General features: G+C 44.9%; 1 protein-coding gene across 3 annotated transcripts in view; it reads right to left on the bottom strand.

The window, feature by feature from the left end:
• CDHR4 (cadherin related family member 4) overlaps positions 1–20,637 on the bottom strand; it is a 36,433-nt gene that overhangs the window by 11,156 nt on the left and 4,640 nt on the right. For 2 of the 3 annotated variants that reach the window (XM_007499866.2, XM_003341708.3), the window contains exons 4-16: positions 19,875–20,037; positions 19,430–19,518; positions 17,883–17,993; positions 16,011–16,114; positions 15,321–15,457; positions 15,029–15,212; positions 13,220–13,376; positions 11,980–12,073; positions 11,192–11,395; positions 10,155–10,294; positions 9,504–9,660; positions 8,454–8,674; positions 8,187–8,326 (exon numbers count right to left, since the gene is read on the bottom strand). In XM_007499866.2, the coding sequence (XP_007499928.2) occupies positions 8,187–8,326; positions 8,454–8,674; positions 9,504–9,660; positions 10,155–10,294; positions 11,192–11,395; positions 11,980–12,073; positions 13,220–13,376; positions 15,029–15,212; positions 15,321–15,457; positions 16,011–16,114; positions 17,883–17,993; positions 19,430–19,518; positions 19,875–20,037 (1,901 nt within the window). Of the gene's footprint in view, positions 1–8,186; positions 8,327–8,453; positions 8,675–9,503; positions 9,661–10,154; positions 10,295–11,191; positions 11,396–11,979; positions 12,074–13,219; positions 13,377–15,028; positions 15,213–15,320; positions 15,458–16,010; positions 16,115–17,882; positions 17,994–19,429; positions 19,519–19,874; positions 20,038–20,637 lie in introns of those variants that run through there. The other variant, XM_007499867.3, reaches the window with a different exon arrangement.

The following is a 20,637-nucleotide window of genomic DNA, read 5'->3' as shown; positions in this document are numbered from 1 at the left end:
CCAATGAGGGAAAGTTTCACCCTTCCTAAAGTAACAGAACATAGACATAGCTTTGCACTTTATTTAATGCATTAATACTGAGGCTCTGTTAATTGACCCTTCTGTGATTTCAACAGCTGAACTGGAGGGGGGGACAAATAAATTAATCCAGGATGTCACAATCAACTCTGTTCCTACTACATGTAAATATTTATTCTGTATATATGTATACAGAAGCCTCTGTTTTTGTCTCCTGGACTTTCTAGGAAGTACTGCCTCACCCTGATTCAGCTGGCCAGCCACCTGTGACCCCCGTTTTTGCCTCTGAGACTTCCCAGAGAGTACTGCTTCATCCCAATCTAGTCCCAGCCTGCATTTGTTCTCTACATTTGTCCCTGGGACTTCATGGAGAGTCCTAGATTCATCCTGCCCTTCGGTGTCTTTTACCTTTGCCCTTCCATCATGGAGACTTCCCAAGGAGTTCTGCATTGGACTCTGCATCTTTAGCTCCTCTTTCCTGCTATGAGGTAGACCTCCTGCCACAGGTTGGACATCAAGAGTGGACCCTGGACTGTCTAATCACCTCCCTCCCTCACTGGACTGCTTTCCACTTGTTGATAATCTGCTTGAATTCATTACTCAATGATAAGCACACTCCTACCCTATCGTACTCCCTATCCCAGTGATTCTGAACCTCTGCCTGGCATCGTAGAAAACAGCCCCCACAAGCTGATGCTTCCCCACTAGCCCACTCCAGATCCACACACCTCTTCCACGGTGCTCTCTGGAATGCCTGTTCCATAGCTAAGAAATTTGCTTTCATTTTAAAATGTTTCCTTTCTCACTCCTTCCATCTTCCATTCATTGTGACCTGATTCCTTCTTGAAGTTCTTCCAGAACTGGTTGTACTTTCATTCATACCTGTAACTCACTCACTGGCTGTGGTGGGAAAGTCAGAATACTCTAAAACACACACACACACACACACACACACACACACACACACACACACACACACACACACAGCACCTCTTATCTTCCATCTTAGAATGAATATCATCTATTGGTTCCAAATCAGAAGAATGGTAAGGGCTAGGCAATGGCTTGCCCAGGGTCACACAGCTAGGAAGTGTCTGAGGCCATATTGGAACCCAGGACCTCCCATCTCTGGGCCTGGATCTCAATCCACTGAGCCCCCCAGCTGCCCCATAGAATACTCTTTGATTCTTATTACCTCTCATAGAGTCAATCTCTTCTATCACCACTCCTGTGAGGTTGATTCAATCTATAATTACCACCTAACCAAGATTTTGTCAGCTTTTATCTACTGCCTTTCAGGACCCTCTCCTTTCTTCAGTGAATTCAGCATTTGGTCCACAGTCTTTCTCTCCTCTTTAAATCCTCCCTTCATATGTGGGGACTTCAACATATGTATTGATATTCTCTCAAACACCCCAACTTCCTAGTTCCTCAATTTGCTTATTTCTCAGGATTTATTCCTCTACCCAACCTGAGCTACATACAGAGCAGGTCATACATCTTGCTATCACCCATAATCATTCTACTACCATCTTCATGAAATCCGAAATCCCCGAATCAAATCATGATCTTGTATGGTTCCATCTGCCTTACCTCCTCTAAATCTGTCCTTTGTCTTCACACAGCTTCTATTCCCTTTACCTATCAGTTCTGTTCAAGGCTACTGCTAGATATTGTTATACTTTTTAGCCACACTTTCTTCCCTTTCCCATCTTGACCCCTTGGTGAACCAGTTCAATTCTATACTATCTTCTACTCTCAAATTCCTTGCCCCCCCTTTTCCTATCATTGATCATTCCCTGCCACACCTCCAGCTTCAGATTACTCCCACTATCTACTGCCTTGACTCCTATTCGCATGCTGATGACTGAAGCTGTAGAAAAGTACTACAGATTTATGTTGCATGGTCTCAACTGGGCAGTAATGTGATCCTTTTACACCCTCCTAATTGATTCACTATCCTACTCACCACAGTGGCTTTCCCAATCATTTTCATTAGTCTTCCTACCTCCCATGTCTTCCCCATCTGCAAACCTCCCCCTGGAAAAACTCTTGATTCATCCGGCGTGCTTTCGCCCTATATTTCTCCGCTCCTCTTTGGTTTAACTCCTTAAGGAAGTCATCTGTAATCACTGTCTTCACTTCCTTTCTTCTCACTCTCTTCTTAATTCTCTGTAGTGTTGCTTTTGGTCTCATAATTCAGCTGCTCTATTCATTACCAATGAACTCTTGATCAGCAACTCTAATGGCCTTTTCTCAATCCTTATCTTTCTGGAGTTCTTGGCAACCTTTGACACTGTTGATTACCCTCTTCTTGATTCTTTTTTCTTTCTTGGTTTTTGCCATTCTCCCAATTTTCGTTCTGCCTCTCTGTTCCTTCTCAGTCTCTTTTACTAGATATTCTTTTAGGTTATGTCCTAAAACTGTGGGGATCTCAGAGGGTTCTGTGCTGAGCCCTCTGCTCTTCTCTTTCTATACTGTTTCACTGGGGAGATCCCATCAGCTTCAATGGATTCAATTATTGTGATTGTCAGCTGATTCTCACATCTGTTTATCCAGATCTAGCTTCTCTCCTGATCTCCAGTCTCACATCTCCAACTACCCCATGGACACCTCCCATGGATATCTTTTTTTTTTTAACCCTTACCTTCTGTCTTTGAATCAATGCTGTGTATTGATTTCAAGGTAAGGGCTGGGCAGTGTGTGATAAGTGACTCGTTTAGGGTCAGACACCTAGGAAGTGTCTGAAGCCAGATTTGAACCCAGGATCTCCCATCTCCACTGGGTCACCTAGCTTCCCCTCCCATAGACATCTTAAACTCAACATGTACATAACTGAATTCACCGTCTTCCTCCAAAAACCTTCCCCTCTTCCCCCAAATCTTTCCCATTATTGTCAAGAGAAAAACACCACCCTACACACCTAGACTTGCAAACCAAGCATCTTTCTCAACTCCTCACTCTATCTCACTCTCCATATCCAGTCAGTTGCCAAGTCCTGTCACATCTACCTTTGCACCTTCTTTCATGGTCATTTGATATCCTCTTTCCTCTGACACTGTTGAACTAGCCTTCTGTTTGGTGTTCCTGCTTCAAGTCCTTCCTCACTGCATTCCACCCTTTACTCAGTCCCCAAAATGATCTACCCAAAGTGAAAAGCTGACGAAATCACCCCTCTGTTCAATAAATTCCAGTGATTTCCTATACCATCCAGTATCAAATAGAAAAAAAAATGCTCTGTTTGCCTTTTACGCCCCTTCATAAGCTATTTCTTTCTTACCTTTCTAGTCTTTATTCTCAATGCACACTAGGACTGAGTGTCACTGTCCTCCTTGCTTCTTATTTCTCCTCAAAACACTTCCAACTTGGGGGCAGCTGGGTGGTTCAGTGGATGGAGAGCCAGGCCTAGAGATGGGAGGCCCTAGGTTCAAATCTGACCTCAGACACTCCCTAGCTGTGTGACCCTGGGCAAGTCACTTACCCTCAATTTGCCTTTTGTCTTTGAGTTGTTATTGGGACAGAATATAAGGGTTAAAAAAAAAACAAAGGAAGGGAGCAGCTGGGTAACTCAGTGGATTGAGAGCTAGGCCTAGAGATGGGAGGTTCTAGGTTCAAATCTGGCCTCAGATACTTCCCAGCTGTGTGACCCTGGGCAAGTCACTTAACCCCCATTGACCAGCCCTTACCGCTCCTCTGCCTTCTAAGACAGAAAGTCAGGGTTATTTAAAAAAAAAAAAGACACTTCCAACTCAGTGTTTTTTCCCTTTGGCTGTCCCCCAATGTACTTCCTTCTCAACTCTGCTTCTCGGCTTTCTTGGCTTCCTTCAAGTTTCAGCTAAAATCTCACCTTCTCCAAGAAGTTTCCTTAGTCTTCTTTAATACTCACATAGAATAATCACTTCACAAATGCTTATTGACTTGATTGACTGAGCAACAAAATGTATGTGAGATTTCCCCAATAAAATTTAAGTTCCTTGAAAGGAGGGGTTATTTTCTGTATTTCTTCTTATATCCAGCATTCTGCAGTTCCTGGCCCATAGTAGGTCCTAAATAAATGTTTGTTCATTGCTTGGGATATGCCAAAATAGTGAAGTCATTCTATCTTCTGTATTCTGAGACGTAATTATTTTTTTTTCTGATTTATTTCCTATATTAACCTCTCTACCAGTAGCTGGGCTACTGCTAGGCTCTTTGCAAATTATGTGGAGATCTTGTTTCACACCAACGCCAAACGCTTATCTATGTCTCCATGGTCTGTAAACTCCAAAAAAAGTAGCAACAGGGTTAAATGCATTCTTTAGTTTGTTCTCTTTTCATCTGATTATAGAGTTCAGCAGGAGCCATGGTGCCGTGGGAGTGATAAAGGTCAAGGAAGTGATGAAAGTGGATTAAGAGGAAAGAAAAAAAAAGAGAAGAAAGAAGATGGAGCACAGAAAGGACAGAAAGATTAACAAATTAGGAGAGAGATAAGGGAGACATAATGATCCACAAGATAGATGAGGTTCATTGGAGTTAAAACTAGGAGGAGCCTGAGAAGTCATCTAGCCCAACCTCACACTTTTCAGATGAGGAAGTAGAGGCCAAGGAAATGGCCGGACTTAACCAGGAAGTAAAGAGCAGAGCCAGGATTTGAACCTAGCTTCTCAGAATCTGGTTCCAATTTGAAGTCTGCTCTAGAAGTACATCAGACAGACATTTTGGCTTCGGCTCTTCCCTAAACTGCTGCTTGTTTGTTCTTCTTCTTCGTGCTGGGGACAGGAACTTCAGCTACGTTTTTCAAAGCTTCTGACTTTATTCTCCAAGCTGACAGCTGTACACTCCAGCTGACAGGGTCTGCTCCTCATCTCCTGGACTCATGGCTGACAGAAGTATTAACTTGAGGTCAACTAAGCAATGAAGCTGCCATTTTGAAAGCTGTACTCTGACATTTACTGTTCTTTGATGATACAGTCTGATGTCACAGAGTTAGTTTTGGACCCTTATCCCTAAGCCGGCAGCTCAAAATGCTCAAGAATCCCTCTGGAAATTCAACTAAGCCTCATGATCTAAGAAATAGGGCAGAGCCTGGGCCACCTCACTCTCCATTATTGTTTAGTCATTTTCAGTTGTGTCTGACTCTTCACGACCCCACTTGGGGTTTTTCTTTTCCAGCTCATTTTACAGATGAGAAAACTGAGGCAAACAGGGTTAAGTGACTTGTCCAGGGTCACATAGCTAAAAAGAGTCTGAGACTAGATTTAAACTCAGGGCTTCTTGACTTTAGGCCTGGTGCCCTATCCACTGTGATACCTTTACACCTTGTTTTTCCTGTTTGACCATGATTCATTTCTCAACTGAACTTCTAGTTTTAAGCACCAGCTCATTTCACCCTCCATTTGACTTGGCTCTCAAGGATTTGCAGGGCATCAACCCTCTTCCCAAGGTTCCCAGAAATCTTAACCAAAAAGACAGGAACTTGATATATTCAGTTAATTTAGAAAGGGAACAGAGAAGCCAGGAAAGCAGGGTGAAACAATGGAACAAACTGTCTTGAAATTCTTGACATTTTTCAGTGCCTTGAATTGTCCCAAAGGAAGATCCAGGTGGATGAATTTCCTTTCCCATCCTCCCTTTCTCTATATACAGGAATACCAAGTCATCAGGTCCCTATGGAAAATTTCCATTGTAGCACTAGGGGAAAAGATCTTTCACAAATAGTGCAAAGGCTCAAGTATGTACTGAGTGATGAGCTCTTCAGCACGATTCAACCCGGTTCTCAAGTTGCATCATGCTGATTTGTACGTGTTGGCATTTTCTTTAAGCTAGATTTCTTGAGTCATTGATGGCACTGCCCTGCCTTCAGAACAAACATGATAATAATAAAAATTAAAAAAAATCTCAGCCAGCATGAACAAGCATAGTTACAGACAGAGTACCTAAAGAGTAAGGGAGATCAGACTGCAAAAACTCATCTCTTTAAGGCCAAAATCCTCCTAGGAATGCTGTCATGGTATGAATCATGGTTTTCTGAGAACCATCATCTCAGGATAATTAAAATGTCAGGAGCCCTAAAGGGCAATGGAAGGATGCATGACAGTTGCTAAGTAGACTGCAGCATGTTACCAGGGATGACTTGTACGTGAGAATTGGTATAAAAGACAGTTTCAATTCAAGAAACATTCATGGCACTGTACTTGGTGCCAAGCAGCTATCTTAGAAGACATATGTGACTAGAAGAGGAGGTACAGTAGTCATGGAGAGAGAATAAGGAAAAAAAGGATGAGCTGCCCATTCTGGAAAAGAATCTAGATTATGCTGAAAAAAGTGACTGTTTGACCCCCAAATCCCACTACTAAAGGGGTAAAATAGTCACTGAAAGGTCTCATATATGCCGAAATATTCAGAACATCACTTTTGGTTGTTTTGTAGTAACAAAGAATTGGAAACCAAGGAGATGTCCATTGCTTGGAGAATAGATATAAGCACACTGTGGTACAAGCATGTAATGGGATATTGATGATGAAGATAAAGCATTCAGAAAAGCCCAGAAGACTTATAAGAACTGATGTCAAGTAAACTGAGCAGAACCAGAAAACAGAATGCGCAATGGCTTTGTTGTTGTTGTTCAGTTGTGTCCAACACTGTGACCCCATTTAGACTTTTTCTTGGCAAAGATACCGAAGAGGATTTGCCATTTCCTTTTCCAGCTCATTTTACAAGTGAGGAAACTAAGTCAAACAGGATGAAGTGACTTGCCCAGGGTCACATAGCTAGTAAGTATCTGAGACCAGATTTGAACTCTGACTCCAGCCCTGATACTCTATCCTCTGCACCATCTACTTACTTCACACAATGACTACATGAAGAAGCAATAGAAGAGCAAGAAATGTTGTTATAATGACTAAGCACGGATCCAAAGAAAAGATGCAAAGATGCACCTCCCTCTCTTCTTTGTAGAGATTGGGGAGCTACGGGTGCAAAACATTGAATGCTGTCAGACCTAGTTGATGCATTGATTAGTTTTAACAAACTTCTTTTTTTCCTCCTTTTTCATTCTTTGTTTTTAAGGATGGTTCTCTCAATAGGGAAGGCAGGAGAGAAATATTCTGAGATGAAGGTGATATAGAAATAAAAGTCATCAATACAAAATTAGAAATTGGTTTTTAAAGGATTACTGAAGGGGGAGGGGACAGAGACAGGGGGATGAAGAGAGAATTCACAAAAGAATAGCTTGAGTACAAATGTCTAGAAGATGTTGAAAGAGCTGAAGAACTTCTTTTGGATAGATCCTTCTTAAAGACATAGACAAAAATTTCACAGAATGAGCGTGAGGATAGGCTCTGCTGTATTCTAATGGAAGAAGAGCATGAATTCACTAAAAAAAATGATCTTGAATCTTTATCCTGTCCTGACCTGTCCTGACCCCTGTGATGATAATTCCCTGTAGTTTAGAAATCATGTTTAGAGTTCTTTTGAATAGTACATAATGGTAACTACATAATAGTCCCTATCCTCAAAGAAGGCTCACTCATTGGAGCTTGACTAGTTATTCAGCTTCTGGTATCAAAGAAGACTTTCTCAGATCACTTCTTTCCAGTTTCCTGCGGCTTGAAGCCATGGCAGCTTAAGCAATCATTTTTATTTTAATATGTCTATTATATCATCAAAATGAGTCCCTCCTCCACTGAGGCACTCACATTATTTGGTGAGGTTCTTACCCATAGTTTCCCATGAGTCTCTGAAAGTTATCTATCAACCCCACATCCTGGAAGACTTCCACTGAGGCTCTGAATAGTCCACGGAGGAACAACAAAGTACTTGGGGTGTCTACTTGCCACGCCTCCCTCTTCCTCCAGGACCCACCCAGCTCTTTCTACAATTTCTCATGTCTATGATGGCATCTTTTACACTCCTTGTTTTTACCCTTTCATAAGCATACTGTATTAGAGGCCTGGTGAATGGGAGAAATTAGGGGGTTCAGTGGATTGAGAACCAGGCCTAGAGACGGGAGGTCCTGGGTTCAAATTTGACCTCAGACACTTCCCAGCTGTGTGACCCTGGGCAAGTCACTTAACTCCCCTTGCTTACTCCTTACCACTCTTCTGCCTTGGAACCAATACACAGTATTGATTCCAAGATGGAAGGTGAGGGCTTAAAAAAAAAAGAATGGGAGAAATTAAAGCATTTACCTTCCAGGACATCTGCAAAGGAGCCAGCCCAAGACAGTGAACAGGAGAATTCCAGTCACTGTTAGCACAACCACAAACCAAGGCTCTGGAGCCCAGTAGTCTTCAATGAGAGTCACTAGCAAAGGTGTAGGTGAGGAAATCTGAAAACAGAGAAATGGACATGTCCAGGGGGAATTAGGCAAGGCTTTGGGAGGGCAAAAAAAAAAAAAAGGAAGACCAGGGCAGTTTCAGACTGAACTGCCCTAGATTGGGGGAAGAGAGCCTCACCGTCTCTGCTTTCGTGCTGGTGGTGGGCACAGTGGTCGTCCAGGGAATCACATGAACAATGACAATGGCTGTGGTACTGAAGAGAGGAAAGGTAGGCCCTTTGTCAGTCACACGGACCAGGAGCTCATATGTGAGGGGGTCCAAGAGCCCATCAGGCTGGAAGGAAAAGACGTTGTGTAATAGAATATTGTCCTTCATGGAGAACCTCCTGTTGCTGTTTCCTACCCAGGAAAGTCATAAAATGGGTAATTTGATCATCTCGTGTTTCTCCCTCTCTGTCTCTCTCTTTTTGTTTCCTTCCCCATTAGAATGGAAGTTTCTAATCTCAGTGGAAGACTCTCTAACATACTTCTATGCTGGGGCTTAGTGGCTCCTCTACTGTCTGCCAAAGCTCTGGGGGTTGGGGTGAAAGGAGACGACCATGGCTCTACTCTTCCCCACTCCTGAACCCTCCGCACCCTGGGTCATCTGTCTCTTCCTGGGGTGGAGGGTGGTTAAACTCTCTAAAGGATGGACCCATCCTCCCCAAGCACAACAGCACCCAACTGACCCAGGGACTTTATGGGGGGACCCCAGATGGAGGTAGCGTTGCCTACCCATCAGTACTGAGACTTTGAACATGGAATCTAGCCCATGTGGTTATCAGGGCTCACACAAAGACTAGCCAATAAGGGTAAAAGCTCACAGGAACCATCTGTGTGAGATCCCCATGCTTTCTCACACCCTAGTTGAACCCCAGTTCTGCCCTGCCCTTAGCAGGAGCCTCCCCATTAGCAGCATGGAGATCAGTGTCCTAGGGTCACTTGTAGAAAAGGACCTCATGGCTCAAGGTTTGAGATCTTTCTCTGGGGTTTCCTTCTGTAACTAATTTGTCATTAAAAATTGGCTGAAGGATTTCTTCCCTCTTGACCCAGTTGTGAATTGTATGGTAGTTGCCCCAGGCCCCAGAATAGCTCCCCAAGGCTCTCTTCCATTGTACTCCATTATCTCTAACACCATTCCTTACACCCCAAGTATGAAGGCTTACAGTCCCAAACCACCATCCCTGACCTCCCACGATGCTGAAGGAGAATGCTTCTGGGGCTTGCTCTGGCACATCCCTGTCTGAGCACGTCAGTCTTGTCACTTCTGCACTGATGCTTGGGCCAGAAGAGATGGTGAGCTCTTGGAATGGGGGCTCACATTCTGGGGCATGGTCATTTACATTCTACAACAAGATGGCAGAGGGTTCAGGATCCTCCTTTCTGACCCAGGGAGAAAAGCTTCAGAGCACAGAAACCCATTTCTGGAAATGGCAGTCCCCTTCCTCCAAGTTAGCCAAAAGGGGATAAAGAGAGAGGGTCAGAGGAATTGTGAGGGGCTTTCCCAAGTCCAGAGCCCAGGGGGAAACTCATTCCTCTGTTGGCACAAGGTGGGAAGACATTATTTCTACTATGGAGCACTTTAAGGGCTATAAAATGTTTTCTCCATTATCCTGCTAGAATGGTAGAAGGAAAGACACTAGTTGAAGGGAAAGGATTGGAAAAGGACTATAGAATTAGAGGTGGAAGTGACCTTAAAGGCCATATAGTCCAACTCCCTTATTTTATAAATGTGGAAACTGAGACCCAGGGAGGTGTAGTAACTGCCTAAGGTAGTCCCAATAGAAAGAGTAGAGCTAGGATTCTAACACAAGTGGGCCAGGCCTGGGAGAGAGTTTACCTGAACCTCAATGGTGATGGTACAGGAGCCTGACTTGCGGTGTGTGGGATCCTGGTCCTGGTCTCGATCAGTCAGAAAAATTACCAGCATGTGTATCCTCTGTTTTTCATAGTCCAGTGATGCTAGAAGATGGATTTTGCCTAATAGAGAAGAATTTGGCCTCCTTGACTTTCCAAACTCTAATTTTAAGCTCAATTCCAATTTGCCTCCCAGCTCCTCTGCCACAGAGGCATACTATGATGGAGAAAACATCTTATCTAGAAGCAAAAATATTAAGTTCAAGTTCTGGCTCTAACACTTACTAGCTACATGACTGTAAGTAAATCACTTAACCTTTTTGAGTCTTGGTTCTTCCACCTTTTTTTAATCCTTACCTTCTGTCTTAGAATCAATATTATGTATTAGTTCTAAGGCAGAAGAGTGGGGAGGGCTAGGCAATTGGGGTTAAGTGACTTGCCCAGGGTCACACAGCTGGGAAGTGTCTGAGGCTAGATTTGAACCTATGACCTCCCATCTCTAAACCTGGCTCTCAGTCCATTGAGCTACCCAGCTGCCCCTCCACTTTTAAAAATAGGGATAATAAAATAATATGTTAAGCACTTTCTTGAAGCCCTGGGATAATTGTCCTGAAATTTCCTGCCTCAGTATTCTTTTGAGGAATGTGCTTTGTAACCCTTATAGTGCTAGAGATTTGGGAATTATTACTTACCCTCTTTCTTCCCCATCATACTTACGAAGGAGATGAAGGGAAGAAAAGTTGCAAGGACCAAGGATAATGAAAGAAACTAGAAGATGCCCCAAAGGAGCCCTTAACCTTGTTGGCAAAATAAAAACCCATGGGCCCCTTCTCAGAATAATGTTTTTAAATGCATAACATAAAATACAGATGATTACAAAGGAAACCAGTTCTAGGGAAATGTAGCTCACAAAATTTAAACAAAATAAAATCAAATTCATGGGCTCCAGGTCAAGAATCCACAATCTAAGGGAAAAGGGTACAAGGAAGATTTCTTAAGCTTGTGGGGGCATGTAGGTACCACTGTGAGGGTCAATGTAGAAGTTGGATGATGAGTCCGAAATGTGGTACTCAATGCTGTTGGGAGGATAGTCACGGTCTGAACCAAGGACAGTGCCGACCAGCTTGCCAGGTGGAGCATCTTCTCTAACCAGGAACGTGTGAGCAGGACAGACTGGAGGATACTCATTCACTGGTGTCACTGTCACCAGCACTGGCACCTGGCCTGGATTGAGAGCAAGCAGTAGGGTTTGGGGGGGCAGGGGTGAGGAAGAGACAAGGATCTTGATTCAGACCATTTCCCCTATTTTCCATTGTGTGCAGCACCTTAGTACCATATTGAAGACTGGAATGACAGCCTTGCCTTCAGGAAACACTTAATTTGAGAAAGCCAGGCATCTGCTCTTGGGGAGCCTCAGTTCTTGATAGAGGAGACCTTGTGCCTTAGAGAAAAGATAGTATAAGGGGGACACGGGCTTCCTGTCCTCTAGGAAATATGGGCTAAGAAAGGGGCAAGCTCTTGTCCTTTGGCCCCCACTGTCCCCATCCTGAGAGTTTCTGTACTGAGGAGCTAGACAGGATCCTCATAAAAGGAAGAAATATGTACCAAATGGGACACTGCCTAATTATAGGCTGGGATAGGGCAAACTGAAAACATTGGTACATGAGAAATAAGAACTCTAGAACTCTGAGGTGAGCTATGGAGAAGGAGCTAGAAGGAAATCTGGGTCAAAAACACCAGGAAAAATAGTGGGGCTTTAACTCTATGGAAGTGGGTACTGGAAGAAGCCCAGGTCCAAGAGGACTTACTGGTTTGGGGGGGCTGGCCACTATCAGTCACCAAGATGGTGGTCCTGTATTGAACGTTGGGTGCAGAGGAGTCATAGTCTAGTGTATTGTTCACCTACACAAGAGAAGAGGGAGAAGAGGAGAGATAGTCGTAGGCACTGAGCAGGACTGCCAACCAGGGAGATGTCACTCCAAATTTAGGAGAAGCCTAAGAGTTCCAGAAGGATCCTTCTAGTTGGAAAAGGCCAAAAGGGAGCAGCACTAGGGGAACTATCCAACTTTTAAGCTCCTCACTTTAAGCTCCATAGCACTGCCATGAAAATAGCCACCCCAATACTGAAGGGGTATTAAAGAAATAACATCTCATTTTTCCATAGCATGTTAAGGTTTACAAAGCAACTTTACATGTGTTGTCTCACTTGATTCTCACAGTAACCCAATGGGATATGGGATATTAGTATCTACATTTTACAGAGGAGGAAATTGAGGCTGAGAGTTTAAATGCCTCGTACTAGGTCACATAGCTGTGAAGTGTCTGAGGGAAGATGCGAACTCAGGTCTTCCTGCTTCCAAGTCCATCATGTTATCCTCTGTGCCTCCTAACTGCTATGGGGGTTCCTAGGACCCAGGTCAATCAAGGTTTCTTTCCACTAAAGTATTGGTATCATCCATCTCACACACAGGACCTTGGACAAAGATTTACAATAAATATTTGTTTAATTGAATCATGTGACCTTGGTGAAATGCCTTAGTCTATCTGGATGTCAGTTTTCCTCATTCATTCATTCATCAAAGTTTTTAGGCTCTTCCTGGGCTAGGAGCTGGGGAAGACACAGAGTTTAGGGAGGACACAGTCCCAGCCTCTTTGGAGCATACAAGTCTAGTCTAGGGAAGGTATAAAACAAACACAGATAACTAACATCTCATAATGCATAATAAGGATATTGGAGAGGTTTGATGGGTCAAATGATCTCTCTCCTTCCTGTTCCTTCTACACACCCTTGTGGAGATCAAATGAGATGATGGATATGAAGGTGCTTGGGAAATTATAAGCATCATATAAAACAAGCTACCCTTTACACTCAATGGCACTCTTCCCCTTCCCCTTAGCAAGTCACAGCAAGCCTTGGTGGAAATCCTAGCCCTTGTCCACTGTGTCAGGACCTGGGCTGCCCATTCTAGAAATGGAGTCCCAGGGCCAGCATCCCCTCCTGGTGGTGTTCCAAGAGCCCTTGGGTCAAGAGTGAGGCCAGTGTGGCACCTGAAGGACCGGACCCCGAAGGCGGAAGCTGTGATCTGGCTTGGTCTCATTGTGATGCCAGAGCTGATAATGAAAGGTGCTGCTGCTGGAGTCCGGGTCAGAGCAGGCCAAAGTCATCAAGATGGTGCCCACAGGGATGGTCTCTGGGACATGGGTGCTGTTGGAAAGATGTGGGAGCTTGTGTTAAAAACCCAGGTGAAGGAAGACAGTGCTGATATGTTGGAGAAAGCCTTTGACTCGGAAGCAGGAGACTTCAGCTGGTCTCCTGGCTCTGACACATACCAGCTGTGTGACCGCAGACAAATCACTTAAACTCTCTAGTTCTTGGTTTTCTCATCTGTAAAAAATGGTTACAGGGGTGAAGGGTTGGGGGAAAGGAAAGAATTGAATGAGATGCTCTCCAAGACCCCTTCCAGCTCTAGCATTGATTTCAAAAGCCAAGGAAATGGACCAGCGGGGAATCTGCTTAGAGGTCTTCAAGCAGAGCCTGCTAGAAGGAGGATTCCTTTTGGGGATGGGTAAGGCTAGGTAGACCCTGAGGTTAGGTCCACTTCTCAGGTTCTGTGATGATCTCCTCCCTCTTTTTGGACACTGTGCATGCCTTTCCTTTAGGGCAGCTTAAGATTGCAATAGCCTTTTTTTTTTTAACCCTTACCTTCTGTCTTAGTATCAATTCTAAGATAGAAGAGCAACAACTGGGGTTAAGTGACTTGCCCAGAGTCACTCAGTTAGGAAGTGTCTGAGATTAGGTCTTCCTGACTCCAGACCTGGAGCTCTATCCACTGTGCCACCTGGCTGGCCCAATAGTCTTTTTTCATTTATGTATCACTGTTGACCCAGACTGAGCTTAAAGTCTATGAAGACCCTCAAATCTTTTCTCAGACAAACTGCTTCTTCCATGCAAAGTTGATTTTTAAAAAAATTCAGATACAAGACATCCCCCCCCCCCCCCGCCCCAATCAAATGTTATCCTATTAGATCCAGGTGGGTGTGTAAGTCAGTTAAGCTCCTCTTGGATTCCAAAATCCAAATTTATTCTCTATTTCTCTCAGTTTGGTGTCACGGGAAAATTAGAGAAGCCTGTGTTCTCTGACTTTGTACAAGTCATTGACTGTTGAATTGTCATTGGTTGTTATTGAATGTTCTTCAACACAAGGCCATGGATGATGCCTGAGGATACTGTGCTAGAGATTTCCTTCCATTAAGAAAGATCAGAATAGGGGCGGCAAGGTGGGTCAGTGGAGAGAGATTGAAGCCTGGAGTCAGAAAGGTGAACAGCGGTCTTCTGTGAATTGTCCTCAATCCATCTACGTCTAACTGGGACCCCATCTTTTTGATTCCTCTCCCCACCATCCTCTCTTATACCCTACTTTGACAGATAAGGAAACTGAAACTCAAAGAGAAGTGGCTTGCCCAAGGTCACACACCTTAGCACAATTAACAGAAGTAAAATTTGAACACAGGTCTCCTGACTCCCAATCCTGCATGTTTCCTACTATACTAGTGTTTCTTTGACTTGACCTTCCTCCTCTAAAAAGACAACTAAGGAAATACTGAGAGGTTCATTAGAATGCTTCCTGTCATCCTATCAGCAGAATTCAACACAACAAACATATAGGCTACCCCCAAACTGACAAAATATACCCATTCTTGATGGATCACATCCTCAGGAGAGAGAGCAGCAAACATGGGCCCCCAGTTCTCAGCCTTGTACTATCTTGCGGACCATGCAGACCAGCTCTGGGGAGGTGGGGGGTTCATGCTAGAAGAAGCATCCAGAAGGACAGAGTCTGGCTGCTGACAACTCACACAAGCAAAGCAGGGGTGCATCGAGGGGCCCAGGTATTGGTGGGCTGTACATTGATGATGACACTGAGCAGGTCATTAGTCCAGGGCTGAAATGGATCGTATGCCTTCACTTGTAACTTGGTGACTGCAGCCCCCGGGTTCCTTCCTAGATCCAGAGGAGTTGTGGTCCGGATCGTTCCATCCACTGTGTGCACACAGTGAGGAGAGATGAACTTGTGCCCAAGTCCATAACGCACATCCCACTCCCACCTGCTCCTGTCACCAAGCCCTCCCCATCCCCATAAAGGCTCACCAGGACTGATGGAGTACAAGGGGCAGGGAACAGGCTCGATGATAGCATATCGGACACTGCTGCCATTGGCTCGGACCTGGCCAACCGTCCCACCAGCCACTAGGTCTTCAGAGATATTGAAGGTCTGGAACTGAATCCTATATGCCCAACAAGTCCAAGGACCTTCCCAGTCACAGACCTTTCCCTAGCATCGTCCCTACCTCGATCTGAGCAGAGTAAGCAGATGGGGAAGAGACGAGTGGCTATAGATGGGCAGAACCTTTAGATCCAACCCAGAGCTGAGCGCTCCACATATTCAGAATCACAGATCACAGAATCTTGGTTTCATTAGGACCTCAAAGGCCATCTAGACCAACTTCTCCCTTTCCCCCTTCATTATAGATGGGGGAAACTGTGGCCTAAGGAGGTTAAGAAGCTCAAGGTCTCATGGGTAATCATCTTCAGAAGGAGGATTTGAACCAAGGGCCTTTGACTCCAGAACCAAGACTCTTCTCACAGTACCCTCCTCTCTCCTTTCCATAGATATGCCTTCAACACCTCCAACTAGAAATTTTGTCCTATGGGGCTCCTAAGAGAGGGTATGAATATGACTATGGGTAAGGACAGGGTCAAGGAGCTGAGGCCACATTTCTCTGTCTTGCCCCAGATGTAGAATTCAACCCCAGGTCCAGAGAAAAGAGGCTTCCCTACCCAAAGGAGACTTTGCTGGAGGGATCAGGCAGAACCTCCACTGTCAGGGTCCCATGGCAGCTCTCGCCTTGTCTATTTGTCACCAGGATCCTCAATGGGAAATTCTAGGGTTCGACCAGGAGAAAACAAAGGTAGGTGAAGGGGAAGCTATGGGGACATTCCCCCATGAGCCTGTCACACAGTGACAGCTTTGTATGTCACATTGCTCTTAACCAGCTGTTTTTTCATATCGTAGTTACAAATCCAGACCCTGGGGAAACGTGAATGTTACCTAGGGGAAGAGTGAGAAGAGAATCCTTGGAAACCTTGGGGTTGGTTGTCTTTGATTCTTCCCTTTCCCTTGCTTCCCCCATTGAAGTACTTCCACCACACCATGTCCTTCTCTTCTTCTCCATTCTAACCGGCGTCACCCTAATCCTAGTCCTCATTACTGCCATGCTGGATGGTCACAGTAACCTCCTTACAAGTCTTTTGGCTTCTACTCTTCCTCTCGCACCCTACCCTGCTGCCCACACCAACAGATCCTTCTTTTTACCCCCCCCCCATCATCTTCCTTATGAATAGAATGGATTACTCTCTGGGTTTCTGCTTAACAAATTTCGCTGGCTCCCTACTGCCCCCAAAACCCTCTTGTCTGGCATTCAAGCCCTTTCAAAGTCTGATCCTTCCTTCCCTTTCCAGTTTTATTGCTTTAGGGTTTCACCTACTCTACACTCTACTGCAAGTAAATAAGTCTCTAACTCCGTTCTGTAGAAACACTAAATGGCTTGGGATGTCTTCTTCCCCTCCACCTCTTCACTTGTTGAATTTCTCTCCATCTATTTTTTTAAAGCCCTTACCTTCCGTCTTGGAGTCAATACTGTGTATTGGCTCCAAGGCAGAAGAGTGGTAAGGGCTAGGCAATGGGGGTCAAGTGACTTGCCCAGGGTCACACAGCTAGGAAGTGGCTGAGGCCAGATTTGAACCTAAGACCTCCCATCTCTAGGCCTGGTTCTCAATTTACTGAGCTACCCAGCTGCCCCCATCTCTCCATCTATTAAAGTCCAACTCAATCAAATCTGGCCTCAGACACTTTCCAGCTGTGTGACCCTGGGCAAGTCACTTGACCCCCATTGCCTAGCCCTTACCACTCTTCTGCCTTGGAGCCAATACCCAGTATTGATTCCAAGATGGAAGGTAAGGGTTTTAAAAAAAAAGCCCAACTCCAATCCCAGCAACTCCAAGAAGCTTTCCTGAATCCTCCTGGGTTGGGAATCGCTTTCTCCCTGGGATCTCCCATTTTAGCCCATGGTCTGCCCCTCTCTAATGCACTCCTCATTTAATACTGTCTCATCTTCTCTGGGTTTGTGTCATCTTTCTAGGAGATGGTGAGCTCACGAGCACAAGGGGCTTCTCATGGTCCTCTGCCCATCTCGTGAGTCCTCTCCTCTAGGGTGGCCTTCCTTCTGCTCTGTGTATGGGTCCCACATACACAAACATCTCCCCCATTAGAGTGGGGGCTCCTTGAGGGCAAGGACCGCTTCTGCTTTCTTTGTATCCCCAGCTCTCAGCAGAGTGACAGGAACATACAGAGCAAGTGCTTAATGAATGCTTGTTGGTTGATCAAGTGTAGACACTAGGGACTTGATACACATTGGTTGAATGAATTCATGAACATATCATTTGGGTGGCAGGCAGGGCAGATAGAAGCCTGAAGCTGGTGTTGCCTTCCCTCTATCCATTCTAGCCTCCTGTCTCTTCTCTTTTTCAGTCTTCTTTCCCAGACTTCTCCCTTCCCTTCCCATGATTTCTCCTACTTTCCGTGGCTCCCTCTCAAACTCTCTCAGAATCTCATCCATTTCCTCCCCTTCCCAGCAGGCAAGTGACACTCACCTTGTAGGCACTGCCGATGAGGCTTTGACTGGGAGTCAGCACCCGTCCCCGCTCATCGATAGAGAAGGATCCAGGGAAATCCAAGGGGTCCTGAGGGCTTATGATTGTCATCTGCAGGGGAAATAGATTAGAGTTGGCGCTCAGGGACCCCCACTTGTTTCTCTTCTTCTCTAAGCCCTCTACAGACCAACGTCATTGTAATAAGACAAAGAAGACTGGTTCTGGAATCAGAGGATCTGGCCTTGGGTAATGCTTTACTAGTCAAGCAACCAGGAGCAAAACTCACTTAACCTCAGTTTCCTCTGCTGTAAAATGAGGAAATCCTTTGATGCTCCCTACCTTCTCCTCTCTTCCACTGCTTTCCCTTTGTTGTTGTTGTTGTTGTTTTTTGCTGTCATTCAATTGTGTCCAACTCTTCATGACCCAGTGTGCCATACCACCCATGGATTTTTTTTGGCAAAGATGCTGGAGTGGTTTGCCATTTCCTTCTTCAATGGATCAAGGCAAACAGAGATACATAGTTTACCCAGGGTCACACAGCTAGTAAGTGTCTGAGACTGGACTTGAACTCGGGTCTTCCTGACTCCAGGTCCAGACCTCTACCTGTTGCCCATTATTAATACAGAATAATATATACAGCCTTAATCTATCCCTTCCACATTGAGGGGGTTTAGGGGCATGGCACCCCTGGGATTTGGAAAATTCACATCAGACTTTTTGGTCCTTCCTCTGATCCAGGGAAGGAGTCTGAATTGGTTCTTTTTCTTTTATACCCTATATAGTATATGTATATGTAAATATATATAAAATACATGCATAGTATTGGATAATACCAACATCCTTTGTCTTTAAAGACAAAGGATGTTGGTATTATCCAATACTATACATGTATTTTATGCATTTCTGAGTTTCTAAACTTTTTCTGTGTTGCCTGCTGGCCTGCATACATTGTCTTTGGCTCCCACAAAACTCTCCCCAAATTCCCACTAATTTCTTATGGAGAACCACAATATATGAAAACTGCAATAGGGAAAGTCTCTGCGTAGAAGGGATACCTATATATGGTTTTAGATATCATTATTGCTATAAAATACATATAATTTCTCTGTGATATGTAATAATGTAACACTACGATATATTCATAATAATCATAGCTAACCTTTAGGTAGGGATTTAAGGTTTGCAAAAATGCTTTCTGTCAAGTATCTCATTTGATCTTTCACATAACCCTGTGAAGTCGGGGCTGTCATTATCCTCACCGAATCTCAGAGAGGACAGTTGATTTGTTTAGGGTCACTCAGCTGTAAGTATCCCAAAACAAACACTGGTCTTCTTGCCTCCAAGTCCAGCACTCTCTCCATCCACCAGGCTGGACCATCTCAACGCCCAGCCTGAGCATCCTTCCCCCCCAATGTCTCTCCTGCCTAGACTGTCTATTATGCTCTCATCCTACACCTGGCTAGCTGGGGTTGAGGGAGGGCTAGTCCTTTGTGGCTCCTGTCCCCTTCGACCCCCAATTTCCAGACTCCCTGGCCCTCGGGGCTCACCTTGACCCCAGCCAGTTCTCGGCGGAGCAGTACCGTGTAGATCAGAGATCGGGGTTTCACAGTCTCCAGGACCTGCACACGGTCCCCAGCTGCCCCGGGGCGAGAAGATCACAGGATGCAAAAGGTAGAAAAGCCCTTAGAGATGATCTGGTCTCATGAGAAGATTGAGTCTCGGAGAGGTTCCAAAGAGTGCTAGTGTTGAGATTTGAACCCAGACCCTCTGCCTCCTTTTAGTCTATCGTGCTGACCAGAGAGTCTACCCTCCCTCGCTCCAAGGCCCCAGAAAATAAGGGTAAAAGGAATAGGATGGAGTAGTCCCTGCACCCCTTCCCCATGTGCTCCGGGTAGGGAACATGGCGCCAGAAGGCATTGCATCGTGGGCAAATTGGGTCCAACTTCAGCAAAGCTCTCAAGAGTCCCTGAGTCCACCCTGTACCCGCCTTACCTGCACTGGCAAATCTGTCCAGACAGACAGGAGGTCCGTGGGCCCGAAACACCTCCACCGACAGTGGAAAATTCCGAATTTCTTTCATACACGTGAGTTTCAGATTGAGTTGGTAATGGTTCACCTGTCGGGCATCCAGCCTGGCTGAACTGCTTAAGGTCACCTAGGGTTAAGCATGACAGTGTCCAACATAGTGGGTAGCGGGGTAGAGTGGGAGTCAGGAAGTTCAGATCTCCCCTTAGAAACTTGGGAGCTGTGTGATCCTGGGCTGCCTCAATTTCCTCATCCATAAAATGGGAATAATAATAGTACCTATCTCCCATGGGTAGCTAGGTGGTACAGTGGATTGAGGGTCAAGGCCTGGAGTCAGGAAACCTGAATTCAAACAAGACTTACTAGCTGTGTGACCTTGAGCAAATCACTTCATCCCGTTTGCCTCAGTTTCCTCACCTGTAAAATGGTGATAATAATAGCACCCAGAGTGCCAGACCTGGAGTCAGGAAGACTTGAGTTCAAATCCAGCTTTAGACATTTCATACCTTTCCCTTGTTTGCCTCAGTTTCCTCTTCTCTAAAATGAGCTGGAGAAGGAAATTGCAAACCCCTCCAGTATCTTTGCTGATAAAACCCCACAAAGAGTCAGACACAACTGAAATGACCAAATAACAAACACCAACTTATGAGGATAAAATGAGAATATTTGTAAAGGGTTTTACAAGACATTAAAGCACTATATAAATGCTATTTCTGGGATGGTTGGGAGC

This window comes from Monodelphis domestica, chromosome 7 (genome assembly GCF_027887165.1).
Source record: "Monodelphis domestica isolate mMonDom1 chromosome 7, mMonDom1.pri, whole genome shotgun sequence".
NCBI classification, from domain to species: domain Eukaryota; kingdom Metazoa; phylum Chordata; class Mammalia; order Didelphimorphia; family Didelphidae; genus Monodelphis; species Monodelphis domestica.
This window is presented reverse-complemented; position numbering and strand designations above follow the sequence as displayed.